This window comes from Pteronotus mesoamericanus, unplaced genomic scaffold (assembly GCF_021234165.1).
Source record: "Pteronotus mesoamericanus isolate MK-2021 breed Mesoamerican mustached bat unplaced genomic scaffold, CSHL_Meso_final contig_25, whole genome shotgun sequence".
Lineage (NCBI taxonomy): Eukaryota > Metazoa > Chordata > Mammalia > Chiroptera > Mormoopidae > Pteronotus > Pteronotus mesoamericanus.
This window is the reverse complement of record NW_026555105.1, coordinates 23,116,336-23,132,508: the sequence shown is the minus strand read 5'-3', so window position 1 is coordinate 23,132,508 and position 16,173 is coordinate 23,116,336. Positions and strand designations below refer to the sequence as shown.

Genomic DNA, 16,173 nt, shown 5'->3' with positions numbered 1-16,173 from the left:
ACCCCATCGCATCATCTTTGAGAATTTGGGCTTGAGAACTATTTACACCACAGACCAAGGCAGCAGATGAGAAGACAGCTGCTACATCTAAAACGGCCAAAGGACTAAGATCTAGATAGACAACTCTGATAAACCAACACAAAGACAGTGACTCTGATAGGAAAGAAGCAAGGCTGTGAGTTGGGGAAGGGAGGCCCGAAATGGTAATAGGGATGGCGGGAGATGCCCAGACACCTCGGAAACGTTAAGAAATGCAACCCAGCAGCAAGGCGGCACCTTCCGCTTGGTAGGTTGGCAAGTATCAGGCTGGATCATCAAGCAGGAAATGGTGGGCCCTCGCGCACTGATGGGAAGAGTGGAAACTAAGGCACAATCAAGACACCTCACCCTCTAATGAAGCAATGTTGTTTGTGAGGATGGAGAACTAAAAAGGGGGGGACAGAAAGTGTACGTACTGGGTGCCAGGACAGAACGCCGGGGAGGAAGCTGAGTTAACAAACGGGGACGTCTTGCCCCAAGCTGCATGCGCCTGCCCACCTTGTGAGGCATATGAGCCTTTGGGGCCCCCTCTCCAGTAGCCTGGGTACCCCTGAGGGTGGGGTCATGTCCCGAATCACTAGGCAGGCCCCCCCAGCACCCCGTATCAGCCCAGCCAGACCACCTGCCACCAAGGAGACAACTCCAGAGGCTCAGCCACTGGCACATCCTGGGGAAACGACCCAGCTGGGCCTTACGGGCAAGAGTGGGGGCAAAAGAATGACGTTTGGGCCTTAACTGCAGGCACGGGGGCGGGGGGGAGGGGACAAGGCGAGGAGAAGCAAGGGTTACACCCGCTCGCCAGGCCACGCTGCCAGGGCCAAAGGGCCTGGAGGGGCACCTCTCCAGAGCTGCTTGTGAGCAGAGGCAAGCGTGGGGGCAACGGACCAGCACGGAGGACAGTGTCACGCCCTCTCCCTGGCCTGCTGCACAGAACGGGCTTTTCTGAACATCCTCAGGGCGGGGCGCCTGCTCCTCACCAAACTCCTGCCAGGAAGTCAGGGGAACCATCCCAAGCCCCGGGAGTCCCTCCCAGGGGACGGCTTCACCAGGGCACAGTGAGGTTCTGGGGCAGCCGGCCCGGGCCTTCTGAGGGGCCTGAGGGCCGCAGGCGAATACGGAATGCCGGCCCAGCTGGCGTCAAGGACTCGTCCCTGTCACTGCCATAAAAATGAACTCGGCATTATAATCATAAGCCAACACCTGAGCTGCTCCAGTGTCTGTAACCCCGCGAAACATCACCAGACATCCCACACGGCCCACCTCCAGCCCGGCACACACCGTGCCGACCAGCTGGGCGACGGCACCACGCAGCGGGTGGTCGGGCAGCACGGGCCTGGCACGGAAAAGGTCAGGCCTCACCCTGAGACTCCACGAAAGGAAAGCTGTGACACTCCAGCTAGCAAGGGCGTGCGGACATCCCTAAGGACACGCGGTTAAGGGCATGGGCACAGTGCTGTCCTTGTCCCACCAACACCCCCCGCCTACCTGAGAAGTTTCCTGTTCCTACTAAAGGGGACTTGGGAGACACATCTGCCCAGGGCAGGTTCCAAAGCAGGTACATCCAGTTTATTCTGGAGTGCCTTTCAGAATTTTTATTTGCCACATTTTAAAAACACTAAGACTATTTGTGTGGGTTTTCCCGCAGCCTTCAATCCTGTCAGGGCCAGTCTCTGACACCCGACCCAAGGCCTGGCGGCTTTGGAGAGACCGCTGAATTCCCAAGGGCGAGAGCGGTGTCCCTTGCCCGAAGTTTCTCCAAGCAGAGCCACCCGCTCCTTCGTCCGGTGAGGCTGGGCTGGTGCGGCTGTCAAGTCTCAGCATCCCCAGAAAGTGACCCTGGAGGACACACTGGGCGGGGGCGCCTGCCTGATGGCGGAGGGTTCAGGCTAGCCCTCCCCAGATCCCCGGCAGGCGTGCTCGTCACTGGCCCCAAGAGAAGTCACTGGCCCCAAGAGAAGTCAGGCCGCCGAAGTACTCCTGCAGCTCGCGCAGGGCCCGGAAGCGATGGGAGATGGCGTTCTTCTCGGCTTTGGGCATCTCTGCGTACCTAAGAGGCAACAGCAGCGGCTCAGCATGGGGAGGCCATGTCCGGGACGGCGTGCACCCCCCACCCCATTCCAGAGCCCAGAGCTCAAGGCGTCCCCAGGGAAGGGCAGCGGGGCCACCAGCTCCTGGCAGATAGTTACGTTCTCAAAACTCAGAAAGTTTTAAATTCCCCTATAGGTCCAAACCCATATTAATGAATGAGGAAGGACATTAAACTTGCTCCAGCGTGTCCAGAAGTCATTAAGGGAAGCTGGGGACAGGGGGGATGAGCTGCATGTTTGATCAGCTTTGTCATCTGTTGACAGGAAGCAATGGGGCCTGACAGAACAAACACAGCAGTCTCCTCGAGTGCACTGCGGGGGCGGGGGCGGCGTGGGACAGCCGGCCAGCGGCCTGTCCCCCACGCCAGGGCTCTGGCGAGGTGAGAATCCCACACCCCACTGGTGGGCTTCAGGTCTGTGCTGTCCAGTTTGTGGCCACTAGTCACATGTGGTCCTTTAAATTTAAACCAATTACAACTGAATAAAAAGAATTTCAGTTCCTCGGTCACCCTGACCACATTTTATTTTATATTGTTTTATAAGCTCTTTTTTTTTTTTAAGACAGAGAGCGAGAAACAATGAATTCTTGTTCCACTTATTTATGCATTCACTAGTTGATTCTTGTCTGTGCCCCAACTGGGGATCAAACCCACAACCTTGGCATCGGACGATGCTCTAACCAAGTGAGCTACCCAGCCAGGGCCACCCCAATCACATTATATTTTATTTTTTAATTTTTTTTTTCTAATCACATTTTAAATGCTAAACAGCCACTTGTAGCCAACTGCTACTGGACTGGACAGCAAGATGTAGAACATTTCTGCCACTGAAGAGCATTCTCGGACAGTGCTCTTACATGTTGTCCTCAGCCCTGTCCGGCTTTTGTGAGGTCTCAGGCCATGCTCCCTCCAGCCTGGAAAATCTGGCTCCAACAGCGGCCAAAATGTCCCACGTAAATAAGAGGGGAAATTAATATGAAATACTGAGATCACTCAGCGCCGTGGGGGTTTGATGTGATGCCCACCAAGGCTGCAAAAGTGTTAGAGTTTTTCCAAATTAAATGAGGGGGTCAGAAGATCATCCCACACAACTATCAGATATATACACAACAAGCCAAGGTCAGAGAGAGGAAGCCACTGAAGTCACACAGCTGCTCAGCTGTAAGCTGGAGCCTGAGTCCAGGTCTCTCCCAGCTCCGCCTGGCTGCCTTCCCCACCTTGGACTGGGCCACCCAGATTCCTTGCGTCCACCCCAGCAGAGATGCCTTCAGCTGGAACAGCACCCTCAGAGCCTGCTCCAGCCATATCCGCGTGCCTGCACACTTGGGCGGGGCGCTGACCCAATGGAGATCATGGCTGGCCTGACGCCAGGAGGAAACTGGGCTCCTTACGTTTGCTCGTATCCATCGGGCTGAAAGCAGGGGTCCCAGCCAAAGTCCCGGCAGCCTCGGGGTAGCACAATCTGGCCCTGCCAGAGGAAAGGGAGACAGATATGTCACTGCGCATGAAGGAGATGCACTAGGAGGAAGAGAGTAGCCAGTCTGAGTTTAGGTTATAGATTTGGTTAAATTCTGTTTACTAAAACTATGTGTTTTCAAGGGATCCATAGTATCTGCAAATGTTTGCTAAACACATAAATAAAATGCACAGAGGGACAGGGGGGAGCCAAGTCCTTGATGTCCCTGGAGCCCTCCCTCTCCACAGCTTTGACAAACTGTGACATATTAAAGAAGGGAGTCGATTGTGAAAAACTAACAGAAAACATTTTCTCCTACATATGAAGTTAAGGGCCCTGAACTTTGCAGACAAGCCCCATGCCTGCTACTCTTACTGCATTTCTTAAAATGCTAGGGAGGCTCTAACAATTAAGTGAAAATGTAATAGAAATTACTTAGCACAATGTTCGACATATAAATAAGTTCAATAAACACTGGCTGTAATAGGCAAATTCCAACAGAAAAATGTTACAAAGAGAACCAATTATGGTCCACTGTCATGGAATGTCATGTTGCCATGAAAGCAATAAAAGACAAAATTAATTAAAAACATGTAAGAGAGGTAGTAGGGAAAGGGGATTAGCCACATAAATGTCAAGTCATTCAGACAAAGGCAAATTCTGCTTCTGCTAGCAGGGAGCTGTGTGCCTGAGACCAGTCACTGAACGACTCTGAACCATACCCAAGCAACACGTCTTTTCTGAACACCTGCAGCGAGGCAGGTAGTTTTGTCAGCATCAGCGTTACAGCAGGCCCTGCCTTGCCCTTGCAAAATGACTTTAGGCAAAACAGCCATCACACCAGTAAACAAATTACCAAATGCAAAATGAAGCACCTCACAGGGAACAAACAGAGAACTGAACTCAAGAACAGGATGGAATCTGGGAAGTCCTCAGGGCTGGAGCACGAACATTCCAAGTGGAAGATACAGCTCATGCCAAGGCGCTGAAATGGGGGAAGGCTTGGCATACGTGCTGCTCAAAAGACAATGTATTTGGGTTCAGGGGGTTCAGGTGAGAACAGAACATGAAGAAACATGGCCACCTTGGGTAAAGTGGGGGCTGGGAAGCAACAAAGTACATGAAGCAGCCAAAGCTGGGGAGGCAATAGGGAATGGTGGGGACTACAGTGACTGCGCCCTATCAGCAAGGCTTATGGTTGTTCAAACTTGTGATTTTTGAGAGAACGTTCCTGTATTCATAGCATTATTCACAGCAGCCAAACTGTGGAAGCAATAAATGTCCATCGACTGATAACGGATGAAGAAAATGTGGCACATACATAAAATGGAATACTGTTGAGCCTAAAAAACAAATGAAACCCTGGCCGGGCAGCTCCGTTGGTTGGAGCATTGTCCCGTGCACCCAAAGGTTGCTGGTTTGATCCCTGTTCGGGGCGCATACGGGAGGCAACCAACTGGTGTTTTTCTCACATCAGAATTTTTCTCTCTCACTTCCTCTCTCTAGGATCAATGGATATGTCTAGTGAGGATAAAAAAAAATTACAAAATTCTATGCTAAAACATGGATGCTCTTTAGGTCATTTTAGTAAATGAAGCTAGTAAGCTAGTAACAAAAAGACAAACACTACAGGATTCTATAAAGTGCCTGAAGTTGTCAAAGTCTTAGGAACAGAAAATAGAATGGTGGGAGCTAGGAGGAGGGGGGGAAAGGAGAGTTGTTCTATGGATACAGTTCCCATTTTGTAAGATGAAAAAGCTCTACGCCCTGGCCAGGGAGCTCAGTTGGTTAGAATGTTGTCCCAATACAGCAAGGTTGTGGGTTTGATCTCTAGTCAGGGCACATACAAGACTCAACTAATGAATGCATACATACATGGAACAACAAAATCGCTGTCTCTCTTTCTACCTCTCCCTCCCTCTTTAAAATCAATTTTTAAAAAGTTCTAGAGATCTGTTGTACAATAGTGTGCATATAGTTAACATTACTGTACACTTAAAAATGGCTAAGATAACTTTACATGTTTTTAACACAGACAGAGCTAACCAGGTAGGGCAAACAGGACATCTCTGTAGCCAATTCCTGGTGAAGGCTCTGGAACAGGGCTTTGTGGGATACAGGGGGACTCTGGATTCTATCCTGAGCAGAAGGGACACGTGGGAGTGAAATGCCAGAAGACGCACTCCTGTCATCCTGACACAAGGACGGAATACATGGGCTGGGGCGGGGGCCCAGGGGACAGCTCCGAGTGGTGTGGACCCTGTGAGAAGTAAGGGGACCTCGCAGGGAAGCATGAGGCGTTAAAGGGCAGCTGGGGAAAAAAATGAGTTGGGGAAGAAGACTCTATATAAACATGAAAAGATGGAAAGGCTGTGAAATGTTCATGTGAAGCTGTAGCCTTAGTAGCTGGATGAGGGGAGTGCAAGTGGCAGGAGTCTAGGCTGTAGGTGCAGCTCTGGGAGTTGTCCTCTTCAGTTTCCCCATCTGCTTCCCAGCAGGGCACGCAGAGCAGAGCTCTGGGTGCATGGGACCTTAACAGCAGGGAGCCGCGTGCGTTTCCCTCAAACAGCACCCTCAGGGATCACACAGGTTTCGGGACTGACAGCATTTCTACTTGTGCCCAGGGGCAGATCTGGGCAAAGTCCTGAAAACTAACTCAGGCCTGGACACCACCCCCTCCACATTCCTGCAGAAGACCGTGGGCGGCCGGCTGGAGTCGCGGCGCCCTCTAGTGGCAAGCGGAGGATCAGCATGAGTACGCACCGAGGTCCGGCCCCTGAATAGCCGCACGGGTTCACTTGCATCCCCAGAGCTGTAAGCGAATGTGCAGAGCGCATAGGCCGACTTGTCCTCGAACCCTGCCAGGAGCTGGTGGAGACCTGCGGGCAAGTGCAGTGAAGACTCAGTGCAGTCTGCGACGACCAGTCCCCACCCCAAGGCCCTGGATTGGAGGGCATGTGCCAAGCTGGGGTGGGAGGGGGCGCTTATACATGTTACCAGACAGGCTTTGTGATGATAAAGCTGGAAGTTGGGTCATGAGGACATGGGGTTCATTATTCTATTCTACTATTGTACATGTTTAAGAGCTCATTAATATAAGGTGTTTTCAGAAGCACCTAAAAAGGGGACATTTTGGCCGGCAACTGTAGGTGACAAGGTATGCCCTGCTGGGGCTCAAGAGGTGAGGACCCTAACCCCTAAGCCAGGCCCTGGCTGAGGCAAGGACAGGCAAGCAGTCAGTAGAGCCAGTCCTCTCAGCCAAAATCAACTGTAGTCCGTTTGTTCCCCACATTCACAGCTCCCACCACCCCTTGCCCATCCACTCGTCCCACATCTCAGTGCTCCCTGCAGCTAGGTGTGCACGGAAAGTGTGAGCTTCAGGTTACAGAAGGGGAAACTAGGTGAACAGAGGCTCCGTGGGGGGGCTGGAACCTCAGGTTCCTAATTACTATTTGGGGCCCTCCCCTAGACCACCACCAGATTCTCCGTTCCCAAAGGATCTAAAGGAAGAAATGAAAGGGTTAATACCTTCAGGCTTTAACTTCTCCAGAAACCACTTTCTGCAAGACAAATAAAGTCGAGTCAGACATCAGGAGCTGGATCTTCTGAGGACCTTCTTCTCTGGGGTGCACCCCACCCCAGGACAGCCAAGGGGCTCACATGATAAAGAATGTCTTGCCTCAAAATGAGGACAAATCATCCAAAAGGAAAAAGGAAATGGAGGCAAATAGGCAATGCATAAAAGAATCAATAATTCAGTGAAGGCCTCAAGCTGACTGGTAATTAGGGAAATGTAAATTAAAACTGTGTGTGATAGCATTTCACACTCCCCACATTGCAAATATAGAGCAATGCATACTGTAAGTGTATATGGGTGCTGCTGCTTTGGCAAAAATATTGGCAACCCAAATGTTAAAGATACACATGTTCAAGACCTAGCAACAGTACTGCTAAGCATTTGCTCTCCAACCACAGAAATAGGTATTCAAGTTGGGTTATTTGTATCATAGAGTTACACAAAGACCTTCTAAGGGGGTTCAGAACACTAAATATTTTAAGAAAATCCATTTTCAGATCTTGACTTCCTTATTTTCTCTTTCCTGAAATCGATCTGCCCATGAATGTCCCTTTTCAACAGGTGGGTTCCCCTTGCACATCTCCACTTACACAATAACATTCTCACACTTTACAAAAGACATGCATGCCTTTCCTCCATTCCTAATCCTTCCTCAGGACAATCTGAAATATTCGTGTTGATGCCAAGACAGTGAATGAACTGCAGTATCAGGTAACCAAACATTTCTAAGTTGAGGGGGTTTTGTGGGCAGGACTCTGCAAGGGGGTGGGGGAGCACTCACATGTAGGGGCCAGGGAGGCCCCCAAGAGCATTGAAACACAGACAGGTGTCTTCTACCAGTACAGGCCCCTGTACCTGCAGCACAAGGAAATGCAACCCTGAGACCTACCACCAGCAGCAGGCCCTGCCGCAGCCCTGAATAATTCCCAAGCCATCCAAGCTGGGGCCAAGCCCACATCTAGTTGGGACCTGCTACTGCTGCAGGAATAGCAGCAGCAGCAGCAGCAGCAGCAGCAGAAGATAGAGGTCCATCTACTACTGGGATTAGCCCTTGGCTTATCTCTTATATTCCTTTTAGAGTTAAGAACACCAAAGCCTTGGCAGGTTGTAAAGACTGCTCCAGGCACAGAAACAGGAAAGATGGGATTCATCCTTAGGCAGCCTGACCCTTCACAAAGTGCTCTTTGCCAGTTCCAGTGCAGGGTGGATGTGTGCAGGGGAGAATGTAGGGATTGGAATGTATGTATCTGAGAATTAGGGAGAGAGAATCATGTATGTGGTGGTCTGGGGAGATACTATGCAGCCAAGCTTGAGAAAGGACAGTATTCCAGGGCCAACATGAACTGACCCAGAACAGCTAGGTCTGGGCAGGTCCTTAAAGTCATAACAGATTGTGCCCACCCTATTGTTCTCCACTCATCCCAGAAGGCACAGGTCCCAGAAGCGACCACGACAAGAGAAGCGAGTAGAAAACACAAGTGGAGCAAGCACCTGGCGAGCTGCCTCCTGACACTTCTGTATAGAAATCTCATCAGGCTCCCCCTGGTACTCCGGCACTTATGGGGAAAAGACACACAGAGAGTCAGGTCACCAGCAGACAGAGAACTCAAACTGTCTTTTAGAAATTAAACAAAACAGAGACATACGGTCAATTTTCTGTGCCACCAAAGTACATGGAAACTTGTCTCCTAGAATCTGGATGACCTGTTCCAAAATGAAAGAACATTTAACACCATTTGTTAACAATTCCCCGTTATTACACAAGCTGCCATCCACCCTTCTCATAAGGGAATTCTCCTGCCAGTCCCCTACAGCTTATCAAGTCAGGCCCATGAGCCTCCCAGCAGCCCTCAGGGTCCACCCCAGCAGATCATCTCCCTCATCTCAGCCTCCTGCTTCAGGTCTCTGTTCATGCTATCTGCCCACCCAGAACACCCTCTTTCCTTTTCTATGCTCCCAGAAACTCTATATTCCTAGGCCAGGAATTCTCTATCAGGCATTACCCAGAATCGAGGAGGCCTGTGAACTTGGATGGGGAAAAAAAGACCTGTTTTTTAAAATTTATTTATTTATTGGGGTGACACTGGTTTAAAAATACCTCTCTATTTTCAGTAATCCCTAGCTGAAATTCAGTACCTTTTTTCAATTGTGAATATAGAAAACCAAAGTAGCATTAGCAGTTCCAGTGGCCTTTAAACCTATTAAAATCACAGCTGTCCCCATGCCCCCTTACAGTGATAGCAGATATCTCAAAATATCATCTACAATTCTCATTATTATAAAATTATGGTAATTACACACTGTTAGATTGAATCCTTTAATACGTCAATAAAGTAATATTTGTAATATTTTGAGAACTGTACTTCAATAGATTTCCTTTGTAATTCTACGTACTTTACTTTGCATATTTAAAAATATTTTCCCGAGAAAGGGTCCAGAAGCTTCATCAGTCTGCCAATGGGGTACCATGGCATAATGAGGAGTTAATACTCCCTGTTTTACTAGCCCTGGCCAGGCAGCTCAGTTGGTTAGAGCATCGTCCCAATAAGCCAAGATTGTGGATTCGATCTCTGGTCAGGGCACATAGAAGAAGCAACCAATGAATGCATAAATAAGTGGACCAACAAATCGATGTTTCTCTCTCTCTTCCCCTCTCTCTCCGAAATCACTAAAAAATTTAAAAATAAAGTAAAAAAGGAGCACCTTGATTTAAGTATTAAAAAAAAAAAAAAGACTCCCTGTTTTAGACCAGCTTCAACTCCATCTTCTCCAGTGAGCTTCCTCTGGCCACTCAAGCACCTTCTTCTAAGTGTGGGAGGGCCATGTTCTCAACTAGCAGCTGCGCCAGGCTTGGGGACTGACACCCACCATCTTGCATGGGGCTGTCTGTTCAGGGTGGTACTGCCTGTCTCTTCGATTGGTCTGGCCTCAGGATCCCAAATATTTTATCAGCATAGGGCTCTGGTTACTGAGAAGGTGACCCTGTCCTGGCACAAAACTGTCATCAGTCCCTATGCTGTGGACAAATGAAGGGTCCCCTAATGACTGCACCCCACTGGTCTGCTTCAAACGTATCTAATGGGTGTCATCCTGATTTCCCACACAGGACCCCACCGCTGCTTTGGCCACAGCTGACTGAGCAAGGGCAAACCCTTGACCCAAGCAAACCAATCAGAGCTAGTGTATGGCAGAAGCCTCAATGCGCCTCCATTACAACAAAAGAAAGGAGAAAAACCCCACTAGCAAAAAGGATGGTCATTCAGCAAGAACTACAAGGACAGGACAGCCCCTCAAGAGACGCCTTAACACCATCACTTTGTACTTCCACAAGAGTCAGGTGGTTTATATGAGCTCCCTGGTGTCTCTATTATTTGCAGCCAAAGACGTTTCATCAAACCCTAGATCTGCAGAGCCAGCCACAAAGTAGCCAGGAGCTTTGGATCCACTGCTTCCCTCATTCCTCTCGTCATCCCCATTTCACAGATGCTGAAAGAGGCTGGGAGAGGCTGAGGACCACGTTTCTGAACCATGGTAGGATGTGGACGGCTCAGTTTGGATGTCTGTTCTAGGCTCTGTCCAGTCCCTGCCACCCACCCCCAAGCCAGCAGCTAGATCTGCATCAGCTTCAAATGGCTGTTGAGATCCCTGTTTAAGGTCTAGCTCAGTAAGTGACCTTTGGTACAAGTGCTAAGGACCCCGTCACTCCCTCAGCTCCCGCAACCTCTGAGCTCACAAGCCCTGTGTTCCGCACCGCCCCACTCCGCGCGGTCCAACCCCTTCCACACCTGGGTCAGACCTATCCCTGTGGGTCTGACTCTCTATTCCCCTTCCGCGACTCCGCCTGCGTGCTTCCTCCGCCTGGTTGCTCCTTCTCCGCCCTATTCCCAGCCGACCTGACCACACTCTACCCACCCCAGCCGCCTCCTGCCCGGCCTCCCACACCCTCCCAGCACCTCCTCCAGCTTCTTGGCGTTTCCCGTGACAAACACGATCTTCTTCCCGGCCAATGAGGCCGCCATGGTGAACCTCGGTTACTTCTCAGCCCCACCGGAAGCCCCTTTACCTCAGGTTGCCGTCACTTCCGGCTGGCGGCGGAAGGGGGTGTTTAGGCGTCCAGCCAGCGGTCCAGGGGGAGACAGTCTTGGCATCGCGTTACGCGCATTTGGCGGCGGCGACGACAGCCTAACCGCCTTAGCGGGGTAAGGCCGCGCTGGGCGCCCGGAACCCTTGCTCAGACCGCTGGCGAGTAGAGTGCCGTTTTTCCGGATGACCAGCCTGGGGCGCCGGGCGCTAGAGTAGAAGAAAGTGGCGCGGCTCCCCTGCGCCCGAATGCAACAGGCTTCCTGAGTGGAGGTTGAGTGCTCCGAGACCAGTCTCTCCCACCAAGGGACGCTGTTTTCACGGACCAGAAGAGACCATTCCAGCCACCCGTCCCACCAACGCTTTCTCCCGTCTCTGGTACTTGGGTACCGAGGGAAGCAAGAAAAACCCTCGTCCCTACCCCGAGACCGTTGATGAACGGCGCCTGCAAGGCTGTCTCTGAGAATGGGCTCTTTCTGGGCCAGGACAGCCAAGCGCGGGCCTTTAGCCTGACCTCACCTTCAGTCCCGGTCTTTTAGCTCCTCCTTCCCCCGCCAGCTCTGAACTACTTGATGTGTACTTAAACTTGACATAGTCTAGCAGGGGTGTCCAACCTTTTGGTGTCTCTGGGCCACATGGTAAATACATTGCGAGATGTAATCACACACAACAAATCTCATGTTTTAAGTAAATTTACGATGTTGTGTTAGGCCACATTCACAGCCATCTTTGGCTGCACGTGGTCTCCCAGGGTCTGCAAGTTGGACAACCCTGGTCTAAAGTAAGCCTGGTCTTTTCACCCATCTCCCAGACTTGGGACTTGAGTATTTTGATTCCTTCGTCCCTCCAGCCTCCCAAATTCATCATCCCTTCTCCATACCCATGTCTCAGCCAGATCTTTGCATCCTGAATACAGCAAAGAACAGAATGTGCCCCAGCAGACCCTCGAGGGTGACAGGCCTTGAACCACTGCTAACTCCCCCATTGGGCAAGTCACTTGTCTCCCTCCTTCAGGGACTCAATAATAAGGACAGATTCAGGGCCAGCTCTACTCCTGGTGAGGCAACTTCTGTCAGAGGAGTATCAGTACTCTGGAGGTCTGTCAGTCCCTGGAAGAATTATTTTGCCTACTGTTAATGACCTCTGATAAACTTTTTTTTTTTTTTTTTTAGACCCCAGAATTTGTCTTTAGAGGGTATTTAAAATTCCATGCTCTCTAAAAACTTTGCTCAATGATCATAGTGTTAGTATTGCATGGGCTAAAAGGCATTACTGTGTTCTGGGGCAGGTCCTAAAGTTTCTGGGTCAGTACCCTTTCCACAGTGTGATTTGTGAAGCTCCTTGGAGTTGATTTCGGAAGTACTGGGTTCGAATCGGGGAGTGCGTAGCAACTACCTCTCTGTCATCTATTTTCTTTCCTCATGAAATCATAGAGAATCCTCAGGGAGGTGGAGGGGCAGAGATTTCCCTGATCAAAGCTGACCTCCTGGCCTTTAAAACTTCAGCTACACCATTATGCCAGGAAGAGCTTCCCAGGGACTGGGTCTAGGCATCTGGTGTACCATAGACAGGTACCATGTGCTACGGTCACTGCAGTGACTGGGGAAATGCTGGGTGCTGAGAACCACCTAGGTTAGGGCAGCTGATCAGTCACAGCTAGCTGTGGGAGCTTACAAAAGGTTAATAAGCGGGGAGTCTTGTGAATGGGTATTCACTTTCACTAGATAGACCTCACTCTAAATCTGAAGGCCATGGAGCCCAAGAGCTTGAGGGGAGGGAAAAGGTATGTGAATACACACAATTGTATACAAAGATTTGTGTATGTGTGATCTTTAATCAGCACTCTTGGTTGCAAGTGTCAGAAAATCCTCTTAGGCAATAAAACTAAAAAAGAAATGTACTGATTTGTTCACTTAACTGATCAGTCTATAAAGAGATACTGAAGTTTACCCTGGTTTGTGTGGCTCAGTGGATTGAGCGCTGGCCTGAGAATCAAAGGGTCACTGGTTTGATTCCTGATCAGGGCACATGCCTGGGTTGTGGGCCAGGTCCCCAGTTGAGGGTGTGCAAGAGGCGACCACACACTGATGCTTATCTCCCTCTCTCCCTCCCTTCCCCTCTAAAAATAAATTTAAAAAATTTTTTTAAAAGATAGTGAAGTTCTTAGTTGCTCTAAACAGAAAGGAAGGAGATTGCATCATTTGTTAATTCATTAAATAAACTGTGCTAGAATTAAAATGTACAAATATTTACCCCCTTTAGTAAAGAATATGACTGGAAATCTCATTAGAACTGCACTCCCCTCAATTGGAAAAACCCAGCTAAGCAAAGAAGGATGATTCTTGTCCTCAAAGGAACTTGTCAAGTCCTGTTGGTTCTACCTCTGGAATAGCTCTTGAATCAGTCCCCTCCTTTTCGCCCCCCACTACTGCTCTTATAAGTCCAACGCTGTTTTGTTCTTACCTACACCAGGAAGATGGCTCTTCCTGCTGTTTTCCACCCTCCTGTCTGCCCACAACCCTTAAGCGACATGTTTGGGGGCCAGGACGCCGAGAACCTGAGAACTACATGTGAAAGCTATAAAAATGATATCTGAGGCAACAGGAAGAATTATCTCTATTGACAGTTTGTTTTGCCCATCCAGGCAACTTTCTGAGCTCATGCAAATTATGAAAATGTATAAAGTCTTTAATTTTTTAAAATTTATTGATTTCAGAGAGAAAGGAATGGTGAGGGGGAGAGACACATTGACTTTTTTGTTCTACCTATTTATGTTTTCATTGGTTGATTCTTGTATGTGCCCTAACTGAGGATCGAACCTACAACCTTGGCTTATTGGGATGACTGTCCAACCAACTGAGATACTCGGCTAGGGCTTTCACCTTTTTTCTTTTTTTTGTTGATTTTAGAGACAGAGAAAGGGGGGTGGGAGGAGAGACTTTGATCAGTCATCTCCTGCACACTCCCTGACCAGGGCAGGTCCCTAGTTGATTGAGCCCACAACCTGGGCCGATGCCCCAACTGGGAATCGAACCCACAACCTTTTGGTGTACAGGATGATGTTCCCACCAACTGAGCCACTGGGCCAGAGCTAACTTGTACGTTTTAATAAAACTTTTTATTATGGAAAATTTCATAGTCATACAAAGATGTCAAAAAGGGTAGTATAATGAGCCCCTATATAACCATCACACAACTTTAACAATTATCAACATTAGCTATTTTTATTAAATCTATCCTGCCCAGTTTACTTGTTTAAAATTTAATTTAAAATGTAAATTATGAAATACTCCAAACTTACAGAAAAGAGACAGATGCTCAAATTGTCACCACTTCAATTTAATAACGTGGTATTGTTTAGTGGTTTTATTTTATTTTTTTAGATTTTATTTATTTACTTTTTAGAGAGGGGAAGGGAGGAAGAGAGGGAGAGAAATATCAATGTGTGGTTGCTTCTCACGCACCCCTCACTGGGGACCTGGCCTGCAAGTCAGGCATGCGCCCTGACTGGGAATCAAACCAGTGACCCTTTGGTTCACAGGCCAGCACTCAATCCACTAAGCCACACCAGCCAGAGCTGTTTAGTGGTTTTAAAACTTATATATATGTTGTCACACTGCACATAGCCATTTGCAATAATTTCCACTTAACAGATATTAACATGTCATATTTTTTCAAATCTCCCCCTGCCTCCACCATTCACACCATTGGTCCTGGAATCTTTATGTTGTCACACACACAGAAGAGGTTTCATACTACTCTAATAGCAAATTCCCAGTAGTTATTTGCTTCTTTAAAAAAATCTCAAGTTTACATTCTGTCCCAGTTCTTTTGTTTGTTTGTTTTACAATAAACACCTATGTTACATGCACTAAGACAAGAGGAATGAAGGTTTATTTGCTTTTTGGGTCTTGATTTTCCTCAGCTAGAACTCCAGTTTCTTGCCTTATTGCACATAACCATCTGCTTGGCCACACTGGCCTGGTCTTGAAGCGATGCATGCAAGAAGTTTGTCCTGCTGGGACTGCTCATCTAGAAGACTGCTGATTTTGGCATTCTTTTTCATATTTCTTCTGAGTTTTCTTTTATCTTTTTTTTGTTGTTGACAATCTCTTTCTCCTCTGGAGTCAGCTTGGCCCCCTCCTTGAGGTCCAGGGACAGTGCCTAGTGGGACTCATACCACTATTGGTATGGTGTGCTGTCGATGAGCATCATGCAGTTCTTTACCAGGCTCTTGGTGCGGACCAGCCAGCTTGTTGTTAGATGCATGTAGACAGCATCAATAATCCTTGTTTTGTGCATACAGCACTCTAAGCCCCAGGAGAAGTTGCCCACATCCAGCCTCAAAGCTCAGTACTTCTTGTTGCCTGCCCGTGCATGGACTATGTGTATGCAGTGAAGGCCAATCTTAATGTGGGCAGCAGGGCACCCCAGTGCATATTTTTGCTTCTTGTGGTTGGGCTTTCTCTTGTCTATGGGCTTGTGGCACTTGTGCCATTGAGTTGACATGGTTTGGCACTGACTGGAAAGAGCCTATCTGCAGTTTCTTTGAAAACAACTTCATTGAAGTATAACTTGTCCCCAGTTTTCTTTATAGATTCTTAAGAATTAAAGGGGACTTTAAATTCCCTGTGGGTAATTTCCAAGAGCTCACTATGGGAAACTGGATCACTAATTTTTGTACAACCTAAGAAAGCTAATTTTACTTTAAAATACGTATAAAATTGGCAGGTCTGAGTACAAAAATATATCACTATTTAAATGGAAGATTTGGTCTCTCCCTCTCATTCTTTTAACAAAAATGTCACAGCTACAAACACAGCTCTGCCCTTACCCTCATCCATCTTCTTCTCTCCCCAAAGGTAATCGTTATCCTGAAGTTGGTGTGTATTATTCCCAAGTATCTTTTTGTACTTTTTACACATGGTGTATATG

The 16,173-nt window shown here is 48.5% G+C and overlaps 1 protein-coding gene and 1 pseudogene across 2 annotated transcripts; both read right to left on the bottom strand.

The window, feature by feature from the left end:
- Positions 1 to 1,604: 1,604 nt before the first annotated feature.
- ITPA (inosine triphosphatase) lies at positions 1,605 to 11,257 on the bottom strand. 2 transcript variants are annotated; one of them, XM_054573485.1, is made up of 8 exons: positions 11,112 to 11,257; positions 8,805 to 8,862; positions 8,650 to 8,714; positions 7,940 to 8,013; positions 7,110 to 7,141; positions 6,345 to 6,460; positions 3,517 to 3,593; positions 1,605 to 2,086 (listed from the first exon to the last, which is right to left on the bottom strand). In XM_054573485.1, the coding sequence occupies exons 1-8, from the start codon at positions 11,175 to 11,177 to the stop codon at positions 1,960 to 1,962; spliced, it is 615 nt and encodes a 204-aa protein (XP_054429460.1). In that variant the 5' UTR covers positions 11,178 to 11,257; the 3' UTR covers positions 1,605 to 1,959. The 2 variants fall into 2 exon arrangements, with proteins under 2 accessions (XP_054429460.1, XP_054429462.1); XM_054573487.1 differs by lacking the exon at positions 1,605 to 2,086 and adding an exon at positions 2,993 to 3,155.
- A 3,852-nt stretch (positions 11,258 to 15,109) lies between these two features.
- On the bottom strand, positions 15,110 to 15,747 carry LOC129070954 (40S ribosomal protein S8-like; annotated as a pseudogene).
- Between the last annotated feature and the right edge of the window lie 426 nt (positions 15,748 to 16,173).